The sequence below is a fragment of the Eublepharis macularius genome, chromosome 2 (assembly GCF_028583425.1).
Source record: "Eublepharis macularius isolate TG4126 chromosome 2, MPM_Emac_v1.0, whole genome shotgun sequence".
NCBI classification, from domain to species: Eukaryota; Metazoa; Chordata; class Lepidosauria; order Squamata; family Eublepharidae; genus Eublepharis; species Eublepharis macularius.
The window spans coordinates 30,320,877-30,342,587 of NC_072791.1; the positions used below are offsets into that span (position 1 = coordinate 30,320,877).

Here is a 21,711-nt window from a genome sequence, read left to right on the forward strand (position 1 = left end):
AAAGGGTGGGCTTAATTGAAAGCGAAGTGAAAACCATTAAGGAAGCAGCGGGGGGGGCAGAGAAGTCTGCTCTGGAAAGTGCGTCACTTGTGAAGGCTACGAAAAAAGAGCTGAAGTTGGTGGAGAACCAGCTGATCGGGCTACAGGTGGAACGAACGCAGACAATTTTGCACCTCCAAAATATGAAAGAGGAGGAAAATGAGGATCTGTGGGGTTTGGTCTCGGAACTACTGGCGACACCCGCGAGGACAACTAAAGAAGAGGTCAAAAGCGCCATTTTGGAGGTCCGTCGGGCTTCTTCAAAATATGCAATAAAGCGACAGCTGCCTCGCGAGATCATCATTGACTTTTCATTTAAAAAGATTCGGGACACTATCCTATATAACTCATACAATGCGGATTTGGACTTTATGGGCAATAAAGTCAAGATTCTGAAGGACGTTCCATTTCTAGTCCGGAAAAGACGTTTTAAGTACAAAAAGTTCGCAGCTCTTCTGAGGGACCGTGGAATAAAGTATAAATGGTTACTTCCGGAAGGAATATGGTTTGGACATAAAGATCAAGCCTATAAGATATTATCAGAAGATCAACTAAAGGATTTTGAAGAGAAAAACCCGGAATTCCAGTGCACCAAGCAGGAAGAAAGGGAGAAGTCTGAGGGGGGGGGGGAGGAGACGAGCACCGCAGTGGCGGCTGCTCAGAGAGAATTGCGTCCGGGACCCAGAAGGTGGAGGAATGTTTAATTAGAATTTGGAATGTGTATTCTGTATGATTAACCACTCCATCATTATCTTATTGAGCTATTTTTTTTATTATGGCAGTACGAAGGGAAAACATTGAAGTGTAGTGTTGATTGTAGGTTATCCTCCCTTTTTTTTCCTAATCTCCCCGCTCCTTTCCCTTTTCTCCATCTTTTCCCTTCCCTTGTGATAGTCTTGTGTAGTGTTTTGTATATTAAAAAATAAAAAATTATTAAAAAAAAAAAACAAAGAAGGAAACCAGGTTGGTCTAGCAAGATCTGTTAGGAACAAAACCATGCTGACTTCCCCGGATCACTGAGTGGTCCTTCAGATGCTTACAGATTGATCCCTTTAAAATCTGCTCTAATATCTTCCCAGCAACAGAAGTCAGATTGACCGGCCTGTAGTTTCCCGGGTCATCCTTCCTCCCTTTCTTAAAGTTTGGGATAACATTCGCTCTTCTCCAATCTTGTGGCGCATCCCCAGTCCTCCAGGAGGCCTTGAAGATGATGGACAGGGGTTCTGCAAGTTCTCTGGAAAGTTCTTTCAGCACTCTTGGGTGCACCCCATCCGGCCCAGGGGATTTGTATTCATCCAGTGCAGCCAAACGCCTCTCCACTACCTCTCTGTCAATGTCAATTAGCCACTCAGGTGTCCTGCCACATTTTCTACTATCTCTAGATGTCCCTGAGTTCTTCAGGGAGAAAACAGAGGCAAAAAAGTCATTAAGCCTGTCTGCTTTTTCTCTGTCCTGCATCAGAGTTTCTCCATCTACTCCCAACAGCGGTCCAATTGCCTCTTTTACCTTGCGTTTGCTTCTCTCAAAGAGAGAGAGAGAGACTGAGAGAGTACAATTGTGCTGGGCTTTAGTGGATAGGGAATTAGGGATCTATCTCCTCTGCTTCCAGGGCTGCTGCCTGGCTCTGGGACCAAGCTCTGTGGGCACCTTGGCTGAGGGCTCACATACATTAGTGCCTGGTCATGTCTGTGGGAGTGGTGGTGGGCTAGGACTCTAGTCCCTCTCTCTCTCTGGTTCCAGGGCTGCTGCCTGGCTCTGGGACCAAGCTCAGTGGGCACCTTGGCTGAGGGCTCACATACATTAGTGCCTGGTCATGTCTGTGGGAGTGGTGGTGGGCTAGGACTCTAGTCCCTCTCTCTCTCTGGTTCCAGGGCTGCTGCCTGGCTCTGGGACCAAGCTCAGTGGGCACCTTGGCTGAGGGCTCACATACATTAGTGCCTGGTCATGTCTGTGGGAGTGGTGGTGGGCTAGGACTCTAGTCCCTCTCTCTCTCTGGTTCCAGGGCTGCTGCCTGGCTCTGGGACCAAGCTCAGTGGGCACCTCGACTGAGGGCTCACACAATGTCATCTCCTCCTGAATTGTTGGCTAGCACTATGGGGCTCTGGGTGGGGGACAAGAGTGGTCGTGGGGGGAAGTGCATGGATTGTCCCAGTTGCAGCACCGGAAGCAGTGCTGCACAGGGCTCTGGAGCAGCAGGGAGTCCCACTCCCCCCAAATCATCAGTTGAGGCTGTGGAGGAGGCCCAAGAGCTCTTGCTGGCGGCGGAAGAGGAACTCCTAAAAATTTTTGGGGAGGAGAAGGAGGCCGAGGGATCTTTGGAGGAATGGTTGGGGTTCGAGGAAACCTCCAGCCTGTCCCCATCCCAAACTACCGGTGCTGCTGTCCCTGCCTGCAATCCACCCACCACTCCGTCTTCCGTTGCCAGCACCGTGGCACAGCCAGCAGCAACCCTTCGTCCTCCCTCCCCTGGAACCATAAGCTGGCCACGGTTGAAAAGCAACGTTTGGAGGCACTTTTGGGCCATTGGTAATGATCCCCGTGCGGTGCTGTGTGTGTGGGCCCCTGGTGCAAAGAGGCAACAACCTGCAGCACCTGTCATCGTCGAACCTCACTCTGCACCTGAAAAGGTACCACCCGAGCCTGTGGTCTCTGTCCTCAGGCAGCAAAACTTCTGTCGGGGGAAAACGGAGGGCCACCAGTGAGTCTGATCCAGGATTGGTGGGAGGGTCTCCAGAATGCACCCAGAGCAAGAAGCCTTGCCCCGAGGATGCGGCTGGTGGGAGCGGAAGGCTCAGGCAGGCCTCCCTGGGGGAAGTTGTTCCCTCAGGGTCGAGGGTGGTGCCGCTGAAAAGGGTGAGGTCAAGGGCTCAGGAGGCGGAAATTCGTGCAGCGGCACAGATGATCGCCCTGCAAGGCTTCCCCCTGTTGGTCGTGGAGGGCATGGGTTTCCAACTGCTGTTTGAGCACTTTGCCCCATGGTTCTCGATGCCATCACAGTGCACCATTTGGCGTCGAGTCATGCCTGCCCTGTATGAGGCGGTGCGAGACATGGTGCACAGAGACCTGTCAGCCACCAAGGGCAGAACAGTCCACTTCACGGCCGACCTGTAGAGCGGCTGCCATCACGAGTACCTGGCCATCACTGCCCACTGGTGGCAACCACAGGAACTCCACCTCCCCAGGCCAAGATCTGGTCGATGTAAAAAGGCGCCCAAATTGAGCCCAGACTATAGAGTGGTTCTCCTTCAGGCCCGGGGGATGGATGAGGTCCACACCGGCAAGAACATCGCCACCACTGTCAAGGCGGCTCTGAGGGAGTGGATGTCTGGGGTGGACCATGGCTACATGGTCATGGACACGGGAGCCAACATGTTGGCAGCCCTGAGAGAGGCATCCCTCCCGGGCCTGGTGTGCATGGCACAAAAGCTGCACCTTGTCATGCGGGACGTGCTCGGGCTGGGGAGCAAGCTGAGGGACAGCTGGGACGAGGGAACCTTGCGGACGCGCAGTGTGCTGGACAGCTGCCGTCTCATTGCTTCCCACTTCTCCCGCAGCATCAATTCGTCCCGAGAGCTGTTCCAGAGGCAGAGAGAGGAAGGGGACCCCGAGCACCAACTGTTCCAGGACCTGCCCACGCGCTGGAACTCCACCTACGACATGATCTGTCGTCTGGTGGAGCAGCAGTGCGTGGTGCAAGACATCTTATTGTCCTCGGATGTGCTGAGTAGGGGAGAGGAGTTGGGCCTCAGCGCCATGGACTGGAGAGTCCTTGACCAGATGTCCCAGATCCTCAAGCCCTTCAAGGATGCCACAGAGCTCCTATACTCCTACGAGGCCAGCCTGGGTTAGGTCCTCCCCATGATCCATGGCCTTGACCAGTTTCTGGCCCAGGAGCTCCAGCGGCAAGAGCTGCTCCCCAGGGTCCGGGAATTTCTCCAGAGGATCCATGCCTGTGTCGCTGAATGCCTGCATCCTCTCCACCGCGAGGCACCCTACTAACTTGCCTCCCTCCGTGACCCCTGCATCAAGGGCAGCATTGCCATGCAGGTGGGGCAGATGCAGCACTGGAAGAAGGAGCTCCGCAGAGCAGTGCTCCGTTTCCAGAGACAGAGGGCAGGAGACAAGGAACTGGGCAGCGGCGAGGGGCAGGCGGCGGAGGAGGAGGGTGAGGGGCAGGAGGTGGGAAGAGAGCCAGGCAAGGGAAGAGCCATGGACATCTTCAATCTGTGCGCCTCGTCGGTGGGCAGCGTCGTTGGCTGCAGCACGGCGGGCAGGTCCCACCCGGGTCCCACCCAGTAGAGGACTCAGCAGGGGCCATGGTGCGTGAGTACCTTTCGGAGCCCACCGAGCCTCCCCCCCATGCCAACCCATTGCAGTATTGGGCGAGAAAATCAGACCGCAGGCCGGACCTGTCTATCGTCGGCACCAACATCCTTTCCACCAGCGTGCAGAGCGAGTGGGTGTTCTCCCACCTGGGAGACCTCTTCCGTCCCCGCCTGGTGAGCATGTTGATGTTCATCAAGGTGAACCTCAACCTACTGGGGCACCCTCCCGTGGACCTGGACCTCCCCGGGCTCTGAGCCCCCCTAGGGTTGTGGCCAGCCCAGCTCATCCACAGCGGGCTCAAGCCTCCCTCAGTTCTCGGGGCTGTTTCCATGGATGATGACCCTTTGCCCTCCTCTTCCAGACGAGTTCCCATTCCCTCTTCACACCTCTGGATCTGCTCAGATGCCTCCCAACCTCTCCTGTCTTTCCCATCCCGTCCTTTCCGCGAAGGCTGGAACGTGCTGTGCTGCTTGCTGATGCTGCTGCTGGCCACGAGAAACAGCTCTGCTGCTGTTGCTGATGTCAGAGTGGCACTGTACGCCCCCCCCCATCCATGGCACCTGGTGTCCCCTCTGAGCAGGGGGTATGGCTCCCTCCCACCCTTTCCACGAAGGCAGGGGTGCTGTCTGCTGCTGCCCGTTTGGACCCCAAGGGGCAGCTCAGCTGCTCATGCTGAGATTGACAGGTTCGAGCTGCATGGGGCACCCCTATCCATGTGCACTGGCTGACCTCTCTGTGCATGGGGGGAATGGGTCCCACAACTGATGTCCTTTCCATGAAGGCAAGAAGGTGGGTGGTGCCGACTGCTACTGCTCTTGAGCACGGGGAACTACCATGCCACAGCCACCTTCTTTGGGCCTTTCCAGTCCTGCTCTGCCATGTGTCTTTGACAAACAACCGTTTTTGCAACTCTTCCAATCAAGGTCATGGACATTCCCTCATTCGAACTCACCCTCTCTGAAACTGCTCCAACTCCTCCCCGCGACCTCTCCTTTCCAGGCCACCCCATCCTTTCTGCAAAGGCAGGAAGGTGGTTGATGTCTGCTAGTGGTGGTTTTGGCCATGAGGGGCAGCTCAAGAGCTGTTGCATATATGGTTGTGCAGCATGGAACGCCCCTTTCCATGGGCACATGCTGTATGCGAGGGCAGGAAGGTTGTTGAGGTCTGCTGCTGCTGCTTTGGGGCATGAGGGGCGGCTCCGGAGATGTTGCCGATGTGAGAGTGGGACTGTGCGTTGTCTCCCCCTCCTGTCCTGCCCATCCCCCACATTCCGCAAAGGCAGGATGGCGGGTCAGGTCTGCCCCTGCTTCATAAGAGACGATCCTGTTACTGCTCCCTCCTTGGTTACACAGCTTGGTTGCGATCGAGCAGCCGATTGTACCATATAGGGGAAGAGTTGGTTGACAACGTGGTGGTTACCCTGTCTACGGGACTGATGGGACCTCTTTCAGCTGGGTGGGAATGTGTCCTGCAATTCTGGTCCTTTATGGTGAGGCAGGAAGGTGGATGGGTGCAGTCAGCTGCTGTCGGCTATCTTACTGCTCTCCCTTTGGTTACACAGCTTGGTTGTGATCATGCGGCCGATTGTAAGGATGCAGTTGGTTGACAATGTGGAGGCTCCCCTTTCTTTTTTTTTAATTTTTTTTTAATTGGGTGAGTAATAAAAGACAGGAAAAAAATACAGATTTTCCATTAATCCCCTTGTTTTCTTATTCCTCCACCCTTTCTCCCCTCCTTATCTTAGACTTCCAACAGTTTTCCAACCCGCTGTCCACCTCTACATCTAATATCTCTATTTAACTTCTATAATTAATTCTTATAGCCTTAATTACCTTCTTTAAATGCTTTCCATATTAAAATACATTTCTAAACCATAAATTACATTTCTAACTTACCTATATTTCTTGTAAAGATCAACATCTCCTCTCTAGTTATTCAGTTAATAATTATCTAGCCCCCATAACTCCCCCTTCACGTCCCATTTCTTCTCTAAATACTGTTTCAATTTTCCCCAGTCATTAAAAATTTCTTCTGAATTCTGTTCTCTTAGCTTCCTTGTTAGTTTGTCCATTTCTGCCATGTACAGCAATTTTTGTATCCAATTTTCTATGGATGGTATTTCTTGCGTCTTCCAGAGCTGAGCTTATAAAATCCTTGCCACCGTTGTCATATAAAATACTAGTGTTCTGTCTTGTACGGGAACCCTTTCTAAATCCAAATTTAGCAATAGCAATTCTGGGTTTTTACTTATTTGCCTTTGTAAAATTTCTGACATAGCTTCTATAATATTCCCCCAGAACTGCTTTGCCATTTCACAAGTCCACCACATGTGATAAAACGATCCTTCATGTTTCTTACATTTCCAGCATTTATCTGACATTTGATTATTCCCATTTGCTATCTTCTTTGGCATTAAATATCTGTACATCATCTTATAGATATTTTCTTTAAGATTGGTACACATAGATATCTTCAAAGTATTTTTCCACAAGTATTCCCATGCCTCCGTTGTTATATCTCTGTTACATTTTATAGCCCACTTCACCATCTGTACTTTAACAGTCTCATCCTCTGTGTGCCATTTAAACAAAATCTTATAAACTTTAGATATAAATTTTTTGCCATCTTGCAATATACATTCCTCCAATTCAGAGTTCTTCATTTTAAATCCAGATTCCCAACAATCTGAGTCATACAAGTCTTTAATCTGTGTATACCATCCGTAGTGGGAGGATAACTCCTTATTTGTTTTAATCTTGATCATATTTTGTTCCACTTTCAGCATTTCCTTGTAGGTCAAGCATTCCTCTCTTTTATAAATTATTCTTGGGTCAATAGCTTCCGGTGGCACCACCCACATCGGAATACCTTCATCCAACTATTTTTTATATTTTAACCAAACAGTGAAGAGGCTTCTCTTTACATAATGATGCAAAAACATAGAGTCAGCTTTAATTTTATCGTACCACAAATAGGCATGCCAACCAAAGAGCTTTTTATAACCTTCAAGTGTTAAGAGCTTAAGGTTTTTTAATAACATCCATTCTCTAATCCAGACAAGACATATTGCTTCATGATATAATCGTATGTTTGGTAGTTGTAGTCCCCCTCTTTCTTTAGCGTCACATAACACTTTCATTTTCACTCGGGGGTTCTTCCCAGCCCATACAAAGTCCGATATTTTTCTCTGCCATTTATCAAATTGTTTGTTGTCTCTTATTATTGGTATCATTTGCAATAAAAACATAATTCTTGGTAACACATTCATTTTAATTACTGCTATTCTTCCTAACCATGACAGACTTAACTTATTCCATTTAATCATATCTCTATCTATTTGCTGCCACAGCTTCTCGTAATTGTTCTTGAATAAATCAATATTCTTTGCAGTTAATTCACTTTATGTGTTACCTCACAGCTGGTAATGTCCATTAATTCTTGTTGTTTTTGCTTGGTCATGTTCTTACACAAAATCTTTGATTTTCTTTTATTGACATAAAATCCTGCTAAATCTCCAAACTCTTTTATCTTAGACAACAATTTAGGCATATTTTGAATCGGATCTTCTACTATAACCATTACGTCGTCTGCAAAAGCTCTTAGTTTGTATGTAAATCCCTTGATCTTCATGCCTTTTATTTCGTCATCCTCTCGTATCTGCATTAACAAAATTTCCAAAACCATAATAAACAACAATGGAGACAATGGGCACCCCTGTCTTGTTCCTTTCTGTATTTCTAATCTCTTAGTTAATTCATCATTTATCACAATTGCTGCACGTTGGTCTTTGTATATTGTTCTTACTGCTTGAATAAAGCCTTTCCCCATCTGTAATTTCTCCATTATGGCGATCATAAATCCCAATTTAAATTGTCAAACGCCTTTTCAGCATCCACAAAAAAGAAACCAACTTCTTTTTCACAATGTCTGTCATAATATTCTATTGCATTTAACACTGTCCTTAAGTTGTCTTTAATCTGTCTGTTTGGCAAAAATCCTGCTTGCTCTTCTGGTATAAATTCAATCAACCACTCTTTCAGTCTTTCCACCAATATTTTAGCAAAAATTTTGTAGTCATTGTTGAGTAAAGATATAGGTCGATAGTTCCTCATGTTAGCCAAATCCTGCTCCTCTTTTGGAATCAGTGTTATATTTGCCTCGTTCCACGTTTCTGGTATGTCCTGTCCCTTTAATATTCCATCCATCACTTTTTTCAGGAAAGGCCCCACTTCTTTAACCGTTACCTTATAAAATTTACCCGTTATCCCATCAGGTCATGGTGCCTTCCCCAGCTTTGTCGATTGTATTGCCTCTGAAATCTCATTCTAAATTATTTCTGCATTTAGTTTTTCTCTCAACTTTTCTGGTATTACTGGTAAGTTAATTTTGTCCAAATATCGGTCAATAGCGTTCACATCCACCCTTTTACTCTGATATAATTTAGCATAAAACTTGTAAAACACTCTACTTATAGCTGATTGGTCCGTTAACATTTTGTCATTCTCCACAATCTTAGTTATCATTCTCTTTTCTCTTCTTTTTTTCAATTGTCAAGCTAAATATTTCCCCGGTTTGTTGGCCCCTTCAAATGTCTTTTGTTTTAACTTTTTCAATTCCCACTCCAATTCCTTATTCTCCATAACTCTTATTTATTCTTGTAACATCCATATCTCTTGATGTAATTTCTTTTTCCCTGGTCTTTTCTTTAATTGCATCTCTTTAGCTTTAATTTTTTCCTGAATTTCTTTCCGTTTTTCCTCTTTTCTTTTCTTGTCTCTTGCATTTAAGTCCATTAAGATGCCTCTCATAACAGCTTTATAAGTGTCCCATACCTTATGCGTTGGCACTGATTTGTCTAAGTTGTATTGTATAAAAAATCTGATTTCTTTCTGTAACATATCTAGGTTGCTTTGGTGTTGTAATAAGTCTTCATTAATTCTCCATCTATACTTTTTCACACATTTTCCAAATTTCCACATGATTGGGTTGTGATCTGAGCTCACTTTAGGCATTATTTTAACATCCTTAGTCCATATTGTTAAGTCCTTTGAAGCCCAGATCATATCAATTCTCGATAAAGATGAGTGTCTCACAGAATAAAAAGTATATTGCTTAGTCTTAGGATTACTTCTTCTCCAAACATCTTCTAAATTCTCCTGATTTTGTATTTCAAATTTCTTTTGTATTCCCTTCATTTTTTTGTCTGCTTGCAAATTTGCCACTCCATTAAAATCGCCCACCAAAATTATTTGAGCATATGTCACTTGATCTAGTTGATTCATCAATTCTTTAAAAAAATTATCCTTCGCTCCATTTGGTGCATAAATTCCCACTATCAAAATCTTTTGCATATTCCAAATAAATTCCACCGCCACATATCTGCCTTCCAAATCGTTAAATATCATTTTAGGTTGTAGCTCTTCTTTAATATACAAAACAACTCCTCTTTTCTTTTGTTTAGTTGCAGTCACAAATTCTCTACCCAATTTGCTATATTTTAAATATTTTAGATCTTGTTTTTTAACATGGGTCTCTTGTAAACAAATTACACTGCATTGTTGTTTAAATAGCCAATGAAAAATAGCCTTGCGTTTGGAAGGTGAATTTAGTCCATTTACATTCCAAGATATTACTTTACACTCCATAATTATATTCTAGGTCTCTTAGGTAAGTCTTTTTCATTCTCAAGAAAGAACATCTCCATCTCATGTCGTGATCTGATGGTACTTCTAGTTGATTTGAATTCAAAACACAAACCCTCTGGTATCTCCCATCTGTATCTTATATTTAGCTCCTTCAGGATCTGGGTAAGTTCTCTATATTTTTTCCTTTCCATCAAAATTCTCTTGGGTAGCTCTTTCATTATTCTCACCTTTTTCCCCTCGATTACCAGTGGATTTTGGAAATGTCTGCTAACAATTTCTTCTTTCATTCTTTTTGTAATAAACTGTACAATCATATCTCTTGGCATTTTTTTTTGAGCTGCGTATCTTGAATTAATTCTATACGCCACATCCAAGTTACTTGTAATCTCCTCCAATGTTTTATTCAGAAATCCTGTTAAAATCTCCAAAATCTGTTCTTGGGCAGTTTTTCCTTCCTCCTCCGCGACGCCCCTAAATCTGAGTTGCCTATCCATGTATTTGCACTCCATCACAGCCATTCTGACGCTTAACACTGAGGTTTCCACTTTGAGAGAAATAGCTAATTTTTCTGTCTTTTCTTCAACTTCATTAACTTTTTGCTGCATCGTTTGCAGTTCCTTCTTAACATCCTCCATATTCTTTGCCAGTTCAGCCACTTCAGATTTAATTGTTTCCTTAAGATCTTTCAGCATCTCTTGCATGGTGTCTTTTAACTCCTTATTACCTTCCACCATCTTTTTGTCCAGATTATCAAATGCCGATTGCCAGTCCTTTTTCAACATCATGGGGCTTAATTTAGTCCGCTCCCACGAGTCTGCTCTCTTCCTCAAATCCGTGATTTAAACGTTTTATCTCCACTATCTTAATCTGTTAAAGTCAAGTTGTTTTTTCTGTAATTGGCACTTTATGTCATCCAAAATGTCGGGCGTCTTTTCTCTATGGTTTTAAAGTTGAAGTCTTCCCCTTTCCCTTCTTCAAAATGGAGCACTTCCTTTTACACTGAAGTAATGCCCTTTCCCTCTTCCAAAATGGCGCTCTTCTACTTCCTTCTTCCGTCAGTGGTCCCGCTGTCGCCTCCACTCGATGGTTTCTGATGCACTTCCTGTTCCTTCTCCCAGCCCACAGCTACCTTCTCAAGATGCTTCCTCCTTTCCCACAGTTCGTTATCTCTCCAAACCGCAAGTATATAAACAATAGTCTCTTTTCTTCTCTAACAGCTTTAATTTTTTTTATTTTCACATAAATTCCTTTCCAGAGTGTGCTTAATTAGTTCTTTACTCAATTTCAAAGTCCAATTTCTGCTTTTATTTTATTTTTCCAGTCCAAATCTAGCATCATAGAAGAGATATCGATCTTTACCTTTTCCGCTTTTTTCTAGGTTGTAATAGCTGTTTCTGCTGTTCAAATTAGTCCATTTATGTTACTGAAGCTTGGATACGGAGGTCCTATGCCAATTTAATGACTCCAAAGCTGCTGCAGAGGTTTCAGCCACCCTTCTTAGAGTGGGACCTCAAGGCTGGGTGGGAGTCCTTTATTCAGAACCCTCCCCTCAGCCGAGATCTACTCACTCTCAGGGTCTCAAGTGTTCTAGCCTGCTCTCTGCCTGAAAGCAGGGGGCCGCAGGTGATCTTGCACCCCACCAGCCCGGACAAACAGCAACTTGGACAGCCCAGCTCCCTGAGCTGCTTCAGACCTCCATGATCCCCAAGCCAGAAGTCCTGGAGGCTCCCCTTTCAACAGGTCCTTTCTGGCAAGGCAGGAAGGTGTGTGCTGTCGGGTAGGTCCTAAGCTGGAGCCTCAGGAGAGGTCACCTGGTAGCTGGGGGATCAGGCTGCCCCCTGGCAAATGTGGCCTCCTTTCCCCCCCTCACCAGGAATACCAGCACACTCTATTTTGGCCTGTCAGGAACAGGGGGAACCTCCCTCTCCCTCTCCCTCTCCCCCTCCCCCTCCTCAAGATGACACGTTGTGCCCATCATATCCTCCTCATGATGACACATCCTGTCCCTCCCATTCTTTCTGGCGAGGCAGGAAGGTGAGTGATGTCGGCAGCCGCCATGTGTCAGCTAAAGAGGATTCCTTAGCTGAGGAAACCTGGTAGCTGGGGGATCAGGCTGCCCCCGAGCGAATGTCACAACTCCTCCCCCCGGCGGGAATACCAGCACGCTCTACTTTGGCATGTCGGGAACAGGGGGAACCTCCCCCTCTCCCTCCCCCTCCTCATGATGACAAGTCCTGTCCCTCATATCCTTCTCATGATGACAAGTCCTGTCCCTCCCACCCTCCCCCTCCTCATGACAACACGTAGTGTCCCTCATATCCTCTTCATGATGAAACGTCCTGTCCCTCCCACCCTTTCTGGGGAGGCAGGAAGGTGGGTGAGGTCTGCTGCCACCACCACAATGTTCCTCGGTGGGACCCTCGGCTAAGGACACTAAGTAGCTGTGGGACTTTCCCCCTCCTCATGACGACATGTAGTGTCCCTCGTACCCTCCTCATGATGACATGTCCTGTCCCTCATATCTTCCCCATGATGACACGTCCTGTCCCTCCCACCCTTTCTGGGGAGGTAGGAAGGTGGGTGAGGTCTTCTGCCACCACCACAATGTTCCTCGGTGGGACCCTCGGCTAAGGATACTAAGTAGCTGTGGGAGTTTCCCCCTCCTCCCCCTCCTCATGACGACACGTAGTGTCCCTCGTATCCTCCTCATGATGACACGTCCTGTCTCTCATATCCTCCTCATGATGACACGTCCTGTCCCTCATATCCTCCTCAAGATGACACGTCCTGTCCCTTTCTGGGGAGGCAGGAAGGTGGGTGAGGTCGGAAGCAGCTGAGTCTCCGCTAAGCTGGAGCCTCAGGTGAAGTCACCCAGTAACTGGGGGACCAGGCTGCCCCTGGGCAAATGTGGCCTCCTTTCCCCCCCCTCGATGGGAATACCAGCGTGCTCATCTTTGGACTGTCGGGAACAGTGGGAACCTCCCCGTCCCCCTCCTCATGATGACAAGTCCTGTCCCTCATATCCTCCTCATGATGATACGGCCTGTCCCTCATATCCTCCTCATGATGACACTTCCTGTCCCTCATATCCTCCTCATGATGACACGTCCTGTCCCTGCCATCCTTTCTGGTGAGACAGGAAGGTGGGTGAGGTCGGCAGCCACCGAGTTTCCGCTAAGCTGGAGCCTCAGGTGAGGTCACCCGGTAACTAGGGGATCAGGCTGCCCCCGGGCAAATGTCACAACTCTCCCCCCCCCAGCAAGAATACCAGCCCGCTCCATTTTGGCCTGGCGGGCGGGCACATGGGGTGCTGCCGGCAAGTGGCCAGATCCTCCACCCCCTGAGTGGGGGCAGGTCATCACCATCTCCCCGTGCCCACCGGGCCTGGCGGCCACCATCCTCACCCACCTTGTGGACTCCGCTGGGAATAATAGCCCACTCCATTTTGGCCTGGCGGGCGGGCACATGGGGGGTGCTGCCAGTGAGTGGCCAGACCCCCAACCCCTGAGGGGAGGCGGCTCATCGCCATTTCCCCGTGCCTGCCAGGCCCGGCGGCTGCCATCCTCACCCACCTTCTGGACTCCGCCGGGAATAATAGCCTGCTCCATTTTGACCTGGTGGACGGGCACATAGGGGGTGCCGCCGGCGGGCAGCCAGACCTCCCACCCCCTGAGGGGGGCGGCTCGTCTCCATCTCCCTGTGCCTGCCAGGCCAGGGGCCACTGTCCTCACCCAATTTCCGGACTCCACTGGGAATAACAGCCCGCTCCATTTTGGCCTGGCAGGCTCCATTTTGGCCTGGCAGTTGGGCACATGGGGGGTGCTGCCAGCGAGCGGCCAGACCCCCCATCCCCTGAGGGGAGCTGGCTCATTGCTGTCTCCCCATGCTCACCAGGCCCGGCAGCCACCGTCACACCACCCACCATTCCTGTATCACTGGGAACAGTGGGGCGCCCCTCCACTTTGGCCTCCCCGATCCCTGATCCCCGATCACGGATCGGAAACAGGAGTTGATCAGTGTGGATCGGTGATTCGGGGTCGTTGCCAGCACAGATGCACGATCAGCTTGATCAGTATTTTGGGGGGGATCGTGTCCACATCTACTTATGAGTATGGCCTGTTTCAGACAAAACAGTCATTGCTCATACAGGGAGGATTGTGTGTAGTGCGCAGCTCTGATACGTGCAGTAAAACATAATGACTGAAAGGTCTTATGAACATCCTGAATCAAGGGCGAAAAACACCTTGATCTTTCCCCCACATTAGCTGGCTTTTGCAGGTACTGGTCTACCTAAACCGAACAGCAAAGAACCTACAACAATAAGGGTATTCTCTATCTGCTCAGTGACACTCACTGCAAAGTTTTCTTAGGATTGCACTGGTAGGCTATTTTCTGGCTCATAAAGAAAGACTGCAGCGCAAATGGGCAGAAGCTGATATAATTCACACACCACATTGCTGCACTTGCAAAGGCATGAATAGTGAAGGAATGGGAATCGTCAGGGTTAAGGAAGGTTTATACCTTTCCCATCAGTTGGTGAAAATGATCACATAAGCGTATATAGTGCACATTTAAATACATGTGCTTTAAAAGAGGGGTGATCTTAAGCAATTTCTCCTGGTTTAAACCTGTTTATACACATTCAGGTGTATGTAAGTATTTTGTGTGTGTGTGAAGTCTCAAGCACAGATACTATCAGATTGAGCACCTTTAGACAGAAAAAGTGTTATTGTGTTTGGAAAGTTGATAACTGATATTGTCTGCTTCCACTTGGAGATGATTCTTAGTGTAGTTCTTGTTGCTGCAGAGTCATGTGAAGTGACAATGGAGCATCCACGCAGATATTTTCCCTGCAATTTCCTTCTCTTTGCCCTCTGTTGCTGCTATCCATCCCCTCATCAAAGAAGGACTACTTTATGCCCTTTTTAAAAATTCACAATTACTATAGCATTATAACGTTATAACGTTCTGTTGCAATAATGTGCTAACTCCCAACTTTCATTTTATTAAAAAAAAAAGGTCTCTAGCCATCATAGCATAGTGGTTAGAGTGTCAGACCAGGATCTGGGAGACCCAGGTTTGAATCCCCACTCTGCCATGGAAGTCAACTTGGTGACGTTTGGCCAGTCTCACGTTCCCAGCCTAACCTACCTCACAGGGCTGTTGGGAAGCTAAAATGGAGGACAGAACAATGTAAAATGCTTTAGGTTATAGAGTCCTTTTGTTTGGAGAGTTATATAGAGAAATGTGCAGTCATTACCTTTCTCCTTATAACTCTGCAACCCAAAGGGCTAGAGACATACCTTTAAAAAAAATCGGCGGAATAGCACATAGTAACAATGCAAAGAAATAATGATATAGTGCTATAGCAATATAACTATTACAAATTAATAGTGTGTGGAGGGAAATTGCCTCCTCAAGGACAGAGGTAAGGAAAATGATGCTGATGTGGGGAAGCCCAGAAAAAATGTGCAGCTTCCTATCCATATGTTATCCAAACGCACTTTAACTCCAATCTTTTCCAAAAGATCATATCATAGCAGAAAAGGACTGTATCAAAGCAGGGGAAAGCCTGGGAACAGGAGCAGTAAAAGGACATCACGTGGGAGCTCCACCGAACAGCCATCCTTTAAGGAAACCAAGGAATGGCAAAACATCCTTGTGGAAACAGTGACTGTTGAAATCCATCACTTTATATTTAACTTTTTAACACTAACAGTGTATAAATCAATGGGCTTAGGCTCTAGTAACTCGGCTTAGGATTTCACGCTATAATTTTCTGTCATCAGTGAGTACTAAAAGCAAACCAAGAGAAGATTCAAAATTCCAAATGGTCACGTAACGTTCAGATTTGGACCTGTTTTTGAATTGGCATGACATTTCAACCCTCATTACGGCATCTCATAATGTATTCCTTAATCTTTCTTTTCCAAAGGTTATTGGGAAAAGCGTTTCAATCATGAGTTAACTCGGAAGATGGACTTCTTCATCAATAATGAAACAACAGTGCAAGTGGATATGATGTACAGAGATGGATATTATCTTACCTATCATGACGATGAGCTGGACTGTGACGTGGTGAACGTCCCTTACAAAGGCAACGCGACAGCGCTCCTCATTCTGCCTCAGAAAGGAAAACTGCACGAGGTGGAACATGGTCTGAGTGGAGAAGTTTTCTTAAAATGGAAGGTTTCCCAAAAACTACAGTAAGTCTGTCTAATGTTACAGAGCGCGAGATCCAGACTGGGAAGACTTTTCATCAGGTGCCTTGGGCCAGTGACTGCTTCTCAGCTTCACGTACCTCATAGAGCTGTTGCTATTTCATAGGCTCCAACCACTCGTATTTATCATGTTCCTATTCACTGCTTTCAGTTCCTCCTACTGTTCCTATTTACTGTTTTCAGGTTCTTGTCCTTGTTCCAGTTCTCTTCCTGATTTTGCTCTTCGCTTTTTAAAATTTAGTATTTCAGAGGCTAGAGTTGTCATTTTGCTGTGATGTGTCTCCCCCCCCCCCCGCAGAATTCCTATAGTTTAAACTTCTGAGTGGGAGACTGGGGGACACACTTGGACTTGAGGTCACATTGTATAAAAGTATTTGCCCGTGAACGCTAAGGTACCCTGTAGATCAGCCATTTCTTGCCCATTTTGAGGCTGTCATGATGTGAACCATTGCAATTATGGTAGGATGGTGATTTAAGAAAAAAAAGATGACAAGAAGGTCTTGAGGCATCTTATGGCATACGCTTCTATAGTGAAGGAAAGTGCTATCAAGTCATTGCTGACTTATGGTGATCCCTTCTGGGGTGTTCAAGGGAAGAGACTAACAGAGGTGGTTTGCCATTGTCTGTTTCTGCATAACAACCCTGGTCTGCTTTGGAGGTCTCCCATCCAATTACATACCAATCAAGGCTGACTCTGCTTACCTTCCAAGATCTGATGAGATCAGGCTTGCCTGGGCTATCCAGGTCAAGGCATACACTTCTGTAATGCTAGGAAAAAAGGAAAACAGTATGAAAAGAGGGAAACCCCCAAAGAGATGGATTGACCCAATAAAGGAAGCCACCACCTTCAGTTTGCAGGACCTGAGCAAGGCTGCCAATGGCAGGACATTTGGGAGGTCATTTATTTAAAGGGTTGCCATTAGTTGGAAACAACTTGACAGCACATAAGATGAACATACATTTCTCTTTGCTAGGATCCACTTGGGTTCTGGCTCACCTTAGGCTATAACACAGTCTTCAAGGTGCCACAAGACACTCTTATATTTACTTACTCCCAGGGAAAGTGTTCTTAGGATTGCACTGTAGCACAGCTACCCTGCTAGAATTTGTTGCAAAAGACCCCAAATCATATTTATTTAGAAATGAGTTATGGGCAAAAGACAGCAGAATCAATGCAAACAAAAGAGGTTGCAGATAGAGCCTTCAGCAATGTGCAGCAGTTAGAGAGCTTGCAAAATGCTCCTGATTTCTATGAGAAAAGTGCCATTTTGCATGAATTCTTGAAACATATATTGCTCTTAGGATATTTAAAAAGATGTCATCCCCATCATCCTGGTATTAAACACACAACAGTTATGGGGATAAATATACTAAACACAATTTAACACTATTCCAAAAGATTTTTATATTCAAAATTCAACAAAGTGATAAATAAATGCATAAACTCTATACCACCAATCAAAAATCCATCATGAATAATGAACATAAGGAACAAATTCTCTTCTTCTTGTAGTCCCCGACCTTCAAAACAGTCTCTTGGTGCTGGATTTAATCTCTTAAATGAATTTAAATTTGTAGAAAGATTGTGGTGGAATCTTGTGTGGCCCCTGAGGAAGTTCCTATAGGATGAAACAAGCTTATTGATATTGCCGGCCACTTGTAGTGCAAGATTGGAGATCCCATGGGCCCCCCTCCCCATCTGTCTTCATCCACCTGCAGAGAGAACAAACACAAGAGATTAAAGCGATATTACCTTATCCACTTACTTTAACGTTTAATCCATCTACCGAAACGACAGCCAAGCTGGAGCCTTGGATGACTGGCTGATATAGAGAGGAATGAATTCACGGACTTTCATTTAACAGATTAAGTCCAGCACCAAGAGACTTTTTTGAAGGTCAAGGACCAAAATTTTGTATTCAGTTGGGTTCTGTGGCCACCATGGTGGCTAATTTGTGTGAGGGCTCATACATTATTAGTATTAACCAATTATTTAAAGGAAACCAGCATTTTCAGCTAAATACATGACTGTTACATAGCATTTTAAAACCATTTTAAAAAATCCATTAAAGTTCTTTATTAAGTCAAAATATAAATTTCTATTCAATGGGTCTTGTATTGTGCACCCTCTTAGAGTAATACCTCAACCAATCTCTGACATTTCTTTCAACAGGAGAATACAGCTGTCACTTCCAAGGCTTACACTCTATACCAGCCACGATATAAAAGAGGCATTAATAAGATTAGGTGTTACTGAGGTATTCACAGACCAAGCAGATTTGTCTGCCTTCACTGGGCATCCCAATTTGAAGGTTTCAAAGGTAAGTGCTCGTGAAACATAGCTTGCCCTTCAAAGTAGATTTTATTGATTTCTGCAATTCATGTTCATGGATATAATTTCTAAGAGTGCATTTCTATCTTTACATTTTATGGCCCAAACCTTCAGAAAAAAGGGCTTATAAACCAATCCACACCTTTCTTCAGGTTAACCTTGTCCTGTTGTGTCTCATGACATCCTATATCATGAAAACGATCATGTGCCAAAAATAGAGTTCTAGAGCCACCATTTTAAGCCCAATGAAACTGTTTAGGCTTGCAATGTTATTTATTTAGGTTATTTTTATCCCTACATCTTCAGCAACTGTTCAACATGTTTAGCAAAAGAATATACCAATAAAACCACATTTTTAAAAGCAGGTTTCCTGTAGAGGTGACATTAAAATGTTGTGTATATATATGTATGAATAAATGAATAGAGAGTAATGCATTAATTATTTAAAGCCAGTGCAATAAAACTCATCTATAAACAATAAGACTATCTATATATGTGTTAAAACCTGCAGATGATAAAACCGGCAGCAAAATGATCATAAGCACAGAACTAATAGAGCTGAATAATATTAGACAAAAAAGGCAGACCCTAAAAACATCAGCAGGTAACCTGACAAGCAAAAATGCAAATCATGCATACTGGATGAGGGGTAGCAGTATGTGTGAAGAAGACCTTGGGATACAGGTGGATAGGAAGCTAAATATGAGTGGTCAGTGTGACGCAACAGCAAAAAAGGCAAATGCCATCTTGAGGTGTATCAACAAAGGCATAACAGCCAAATCACAGGATGTCATTTTTCCACTATATACCACATTGGTCAGGCCTCACCTGGAGTACTGTGGCAGTTCTGGCGGCCTCATTTCAAAAAGGATGTGGACAAATTGGTACAGGTGCAGAAGAGATCAACCAGGGGGCTTGTTGGGGATGCTTTAGGCTGTTCCTGCACTGGGCAGTGGGTTGGACTAGGTGATCTGTAAGAACCTATAATTCTATGAAAACAGATCAGGTTAACAGAATAATTGAGTTAAAAGGCTACGTAACAGCCATATATGAACATAAATCTTTAAATATGATGCCTAAATGCTAGTAAAGTAGATGTCAAGTAAGTGTCAAAGAAGATGACATTCCAAAGATGGAGTGCCACCACTGAGAAAGTGTTCTCTCTGGACACCACCCACCTAATTCTAAGGGAAGATGCTCATAGATCAAGGGCTGAGTTGAGCTGAAGACTTTACCCGCAAGCAAAACAATGTAGGAGAATCATGGAAAGGCCAAGGATTTCTCTGCAGTCACCAGAGAGAATAATTTATTGATATTCTGATAAGAAGCCTTCAAAAAGTTTCAGATATTACCTCTCAAACTATGTCACGGGATTTTTTTAAACTGCAGGACCAATTAGCTTGCAAGGGAACTGACTTCCAGAAACCTTAGCTTTGGCCCATCAAGCACTCATTTTTGACCTAGGGTTAGGTCTTCCTCTCAACATGAGGCAGCAACAGAGCAGGATCAGTGACCATATTTTTTATGCCCATGATGGAAGGCTGTAAAGGAGTGGGGTGGGAATCAGGGAGACAATTTGAAGTTCTCAATCATATGAAACTTCAGGGATGATGGATCGTCTTCTTATCCAATAAAGAAACACAAAATTTGAGTTTGTATTCCGGCCTTATGGCTAGACATACTCAAGTGGGTGCCACTGATTTCAATGTGGCTTTCTCCTAAGTGAGTGTGCATAGGATTGCAACCTTTTTTAAAAGCTGCAGACCATCCTACCTTGAATAATAGTTGCTTTTTCTGTTGGGAGAAGGTGGAGGTGTGCCTAGCCAGACTGAGAGAGAAAAGTGATCGATAGATAAATAAATAAAACCAATACTGGTTTTACTTCATCCTACAAAAAGGCCAAGATTGGATCAAAATTTAGTGTGAGTAGGAGGAGACAGTACATAAAGGAGAGCCCCTCTCTCACACAGAACAAATGCTGCTAGAATGTGACATCTAATCCCGGATAGCCAGGGGAATGATCAACGATGGGAGAAGCTAATAACAATGCAACGAATGTCACCTATGATATTACATATGTTCGTTTGCTTTGGAGGACTTGAATAAACCTGATGAACACAATCTTGTACTCGCGCGCTCTCTCTCTCTGTCTCTGGTATTACTTCTTGCTTATTTTCCTTGCAGGCTTTCCACAAAGCTTATTTGAATATTCATGAGAATGGCACTGAAGATGCTGCTGCCACCGTCATCGAAACTGTCCCTACTACTCTCGCCCCTGCGGTTATATTTGATAAACCCTTCCTGCTAGTTCTTTATGAGCAAATTGCCCGTGTCCCCATATTCTTTGGGAGAATTATGAATCCTAATGAGCATTAATCTCACTGTTAGGATGCTAAGGAGGCACACTTAGCACCCAAGTGCTGGCTTAATGTATACAAAGAGATTGCTGTTGGTGTACATTCTTGAGCAAATTAAAGAATGATGCAATAACTTGGAATCTGTGAAAAAAACAAAGCCTTTGGTTGTTCTTTCTCCTTTAAAGAATTCCTTATCTCTCATTGTCAATGTGGGAGCTGTATTGTGGTTGCCAGCTCCAGGTTGGGAAATTCCTAGAGATTTGGGGGTGGAGCCTGTGGATGGTGTTGGGGAGGGGATGGAGTTTGCCGAGGAATACTGCCTTAAAGACCACTATCCAAAGCAACCATTTTCTTCAGGGGAGCTGGTCTCTCTCATCTGGAGATCCATTGTCATTCTAGGAGATCTCCAGCCACCACCTGGAGGATATATAAACATTCACCAAGGTAATGTAATTTCAAAATACATGCATAAGCAATGAATTGCTATTAACAGTATACATTGACTCCCAATGTCACCATTCACCTGTATATTCAATGGTTAATAGACCATGATCATTTATCTATAGTCCATAAGTGCAGTCAGAATCCAAGCACGTGTATCAATAAAATCCTATGAAATCCACTTGTAGTCTTGTCATTCTTCAGCAGTTGTTTTCACATATCCAAAGCATTCCTAAGCTGCTTCAAAGTAACAGATTACAATATCAAGGTTTATGTCCTCAAATGCCTTAAGTGAAGGAGAGAGAAGCACGTTGGAGTAGGACCCCAAAAGGTCTTCCTCCTCACAGCCC

General features: G+C 45.4%; 1 protein-coding gene across 1 annotated transcript in view; it reads left to right on the plus strand.

Moving 5' to 3' along the window:
* LOC129323641 (alpha-1-antiproteinase F-like) overlaps positions 1-20,939 on the plus strand; it is a 33,873-nt gene extending 12,934 nt beyond the window's left edge. Inside the window, exons 3-5 of the mRNA XM_054970170.1 lie at positions 15,946-16,216; positions 18,405-18,552; positions 20,748-20,939. Coding sequence (XP_054826145.1) covers positions 15,946-16,216; positions 18,405-18,552; positions 20,748-20,939 — 611 coding nt within the window. The remainder of the gene's footprint in view (positions 1-15,945; positions 16,217-18,404; positions 18,553-20,747) is intronic.
* Positions 20,940-21,711: the final 772 nt, after the last annotated feature.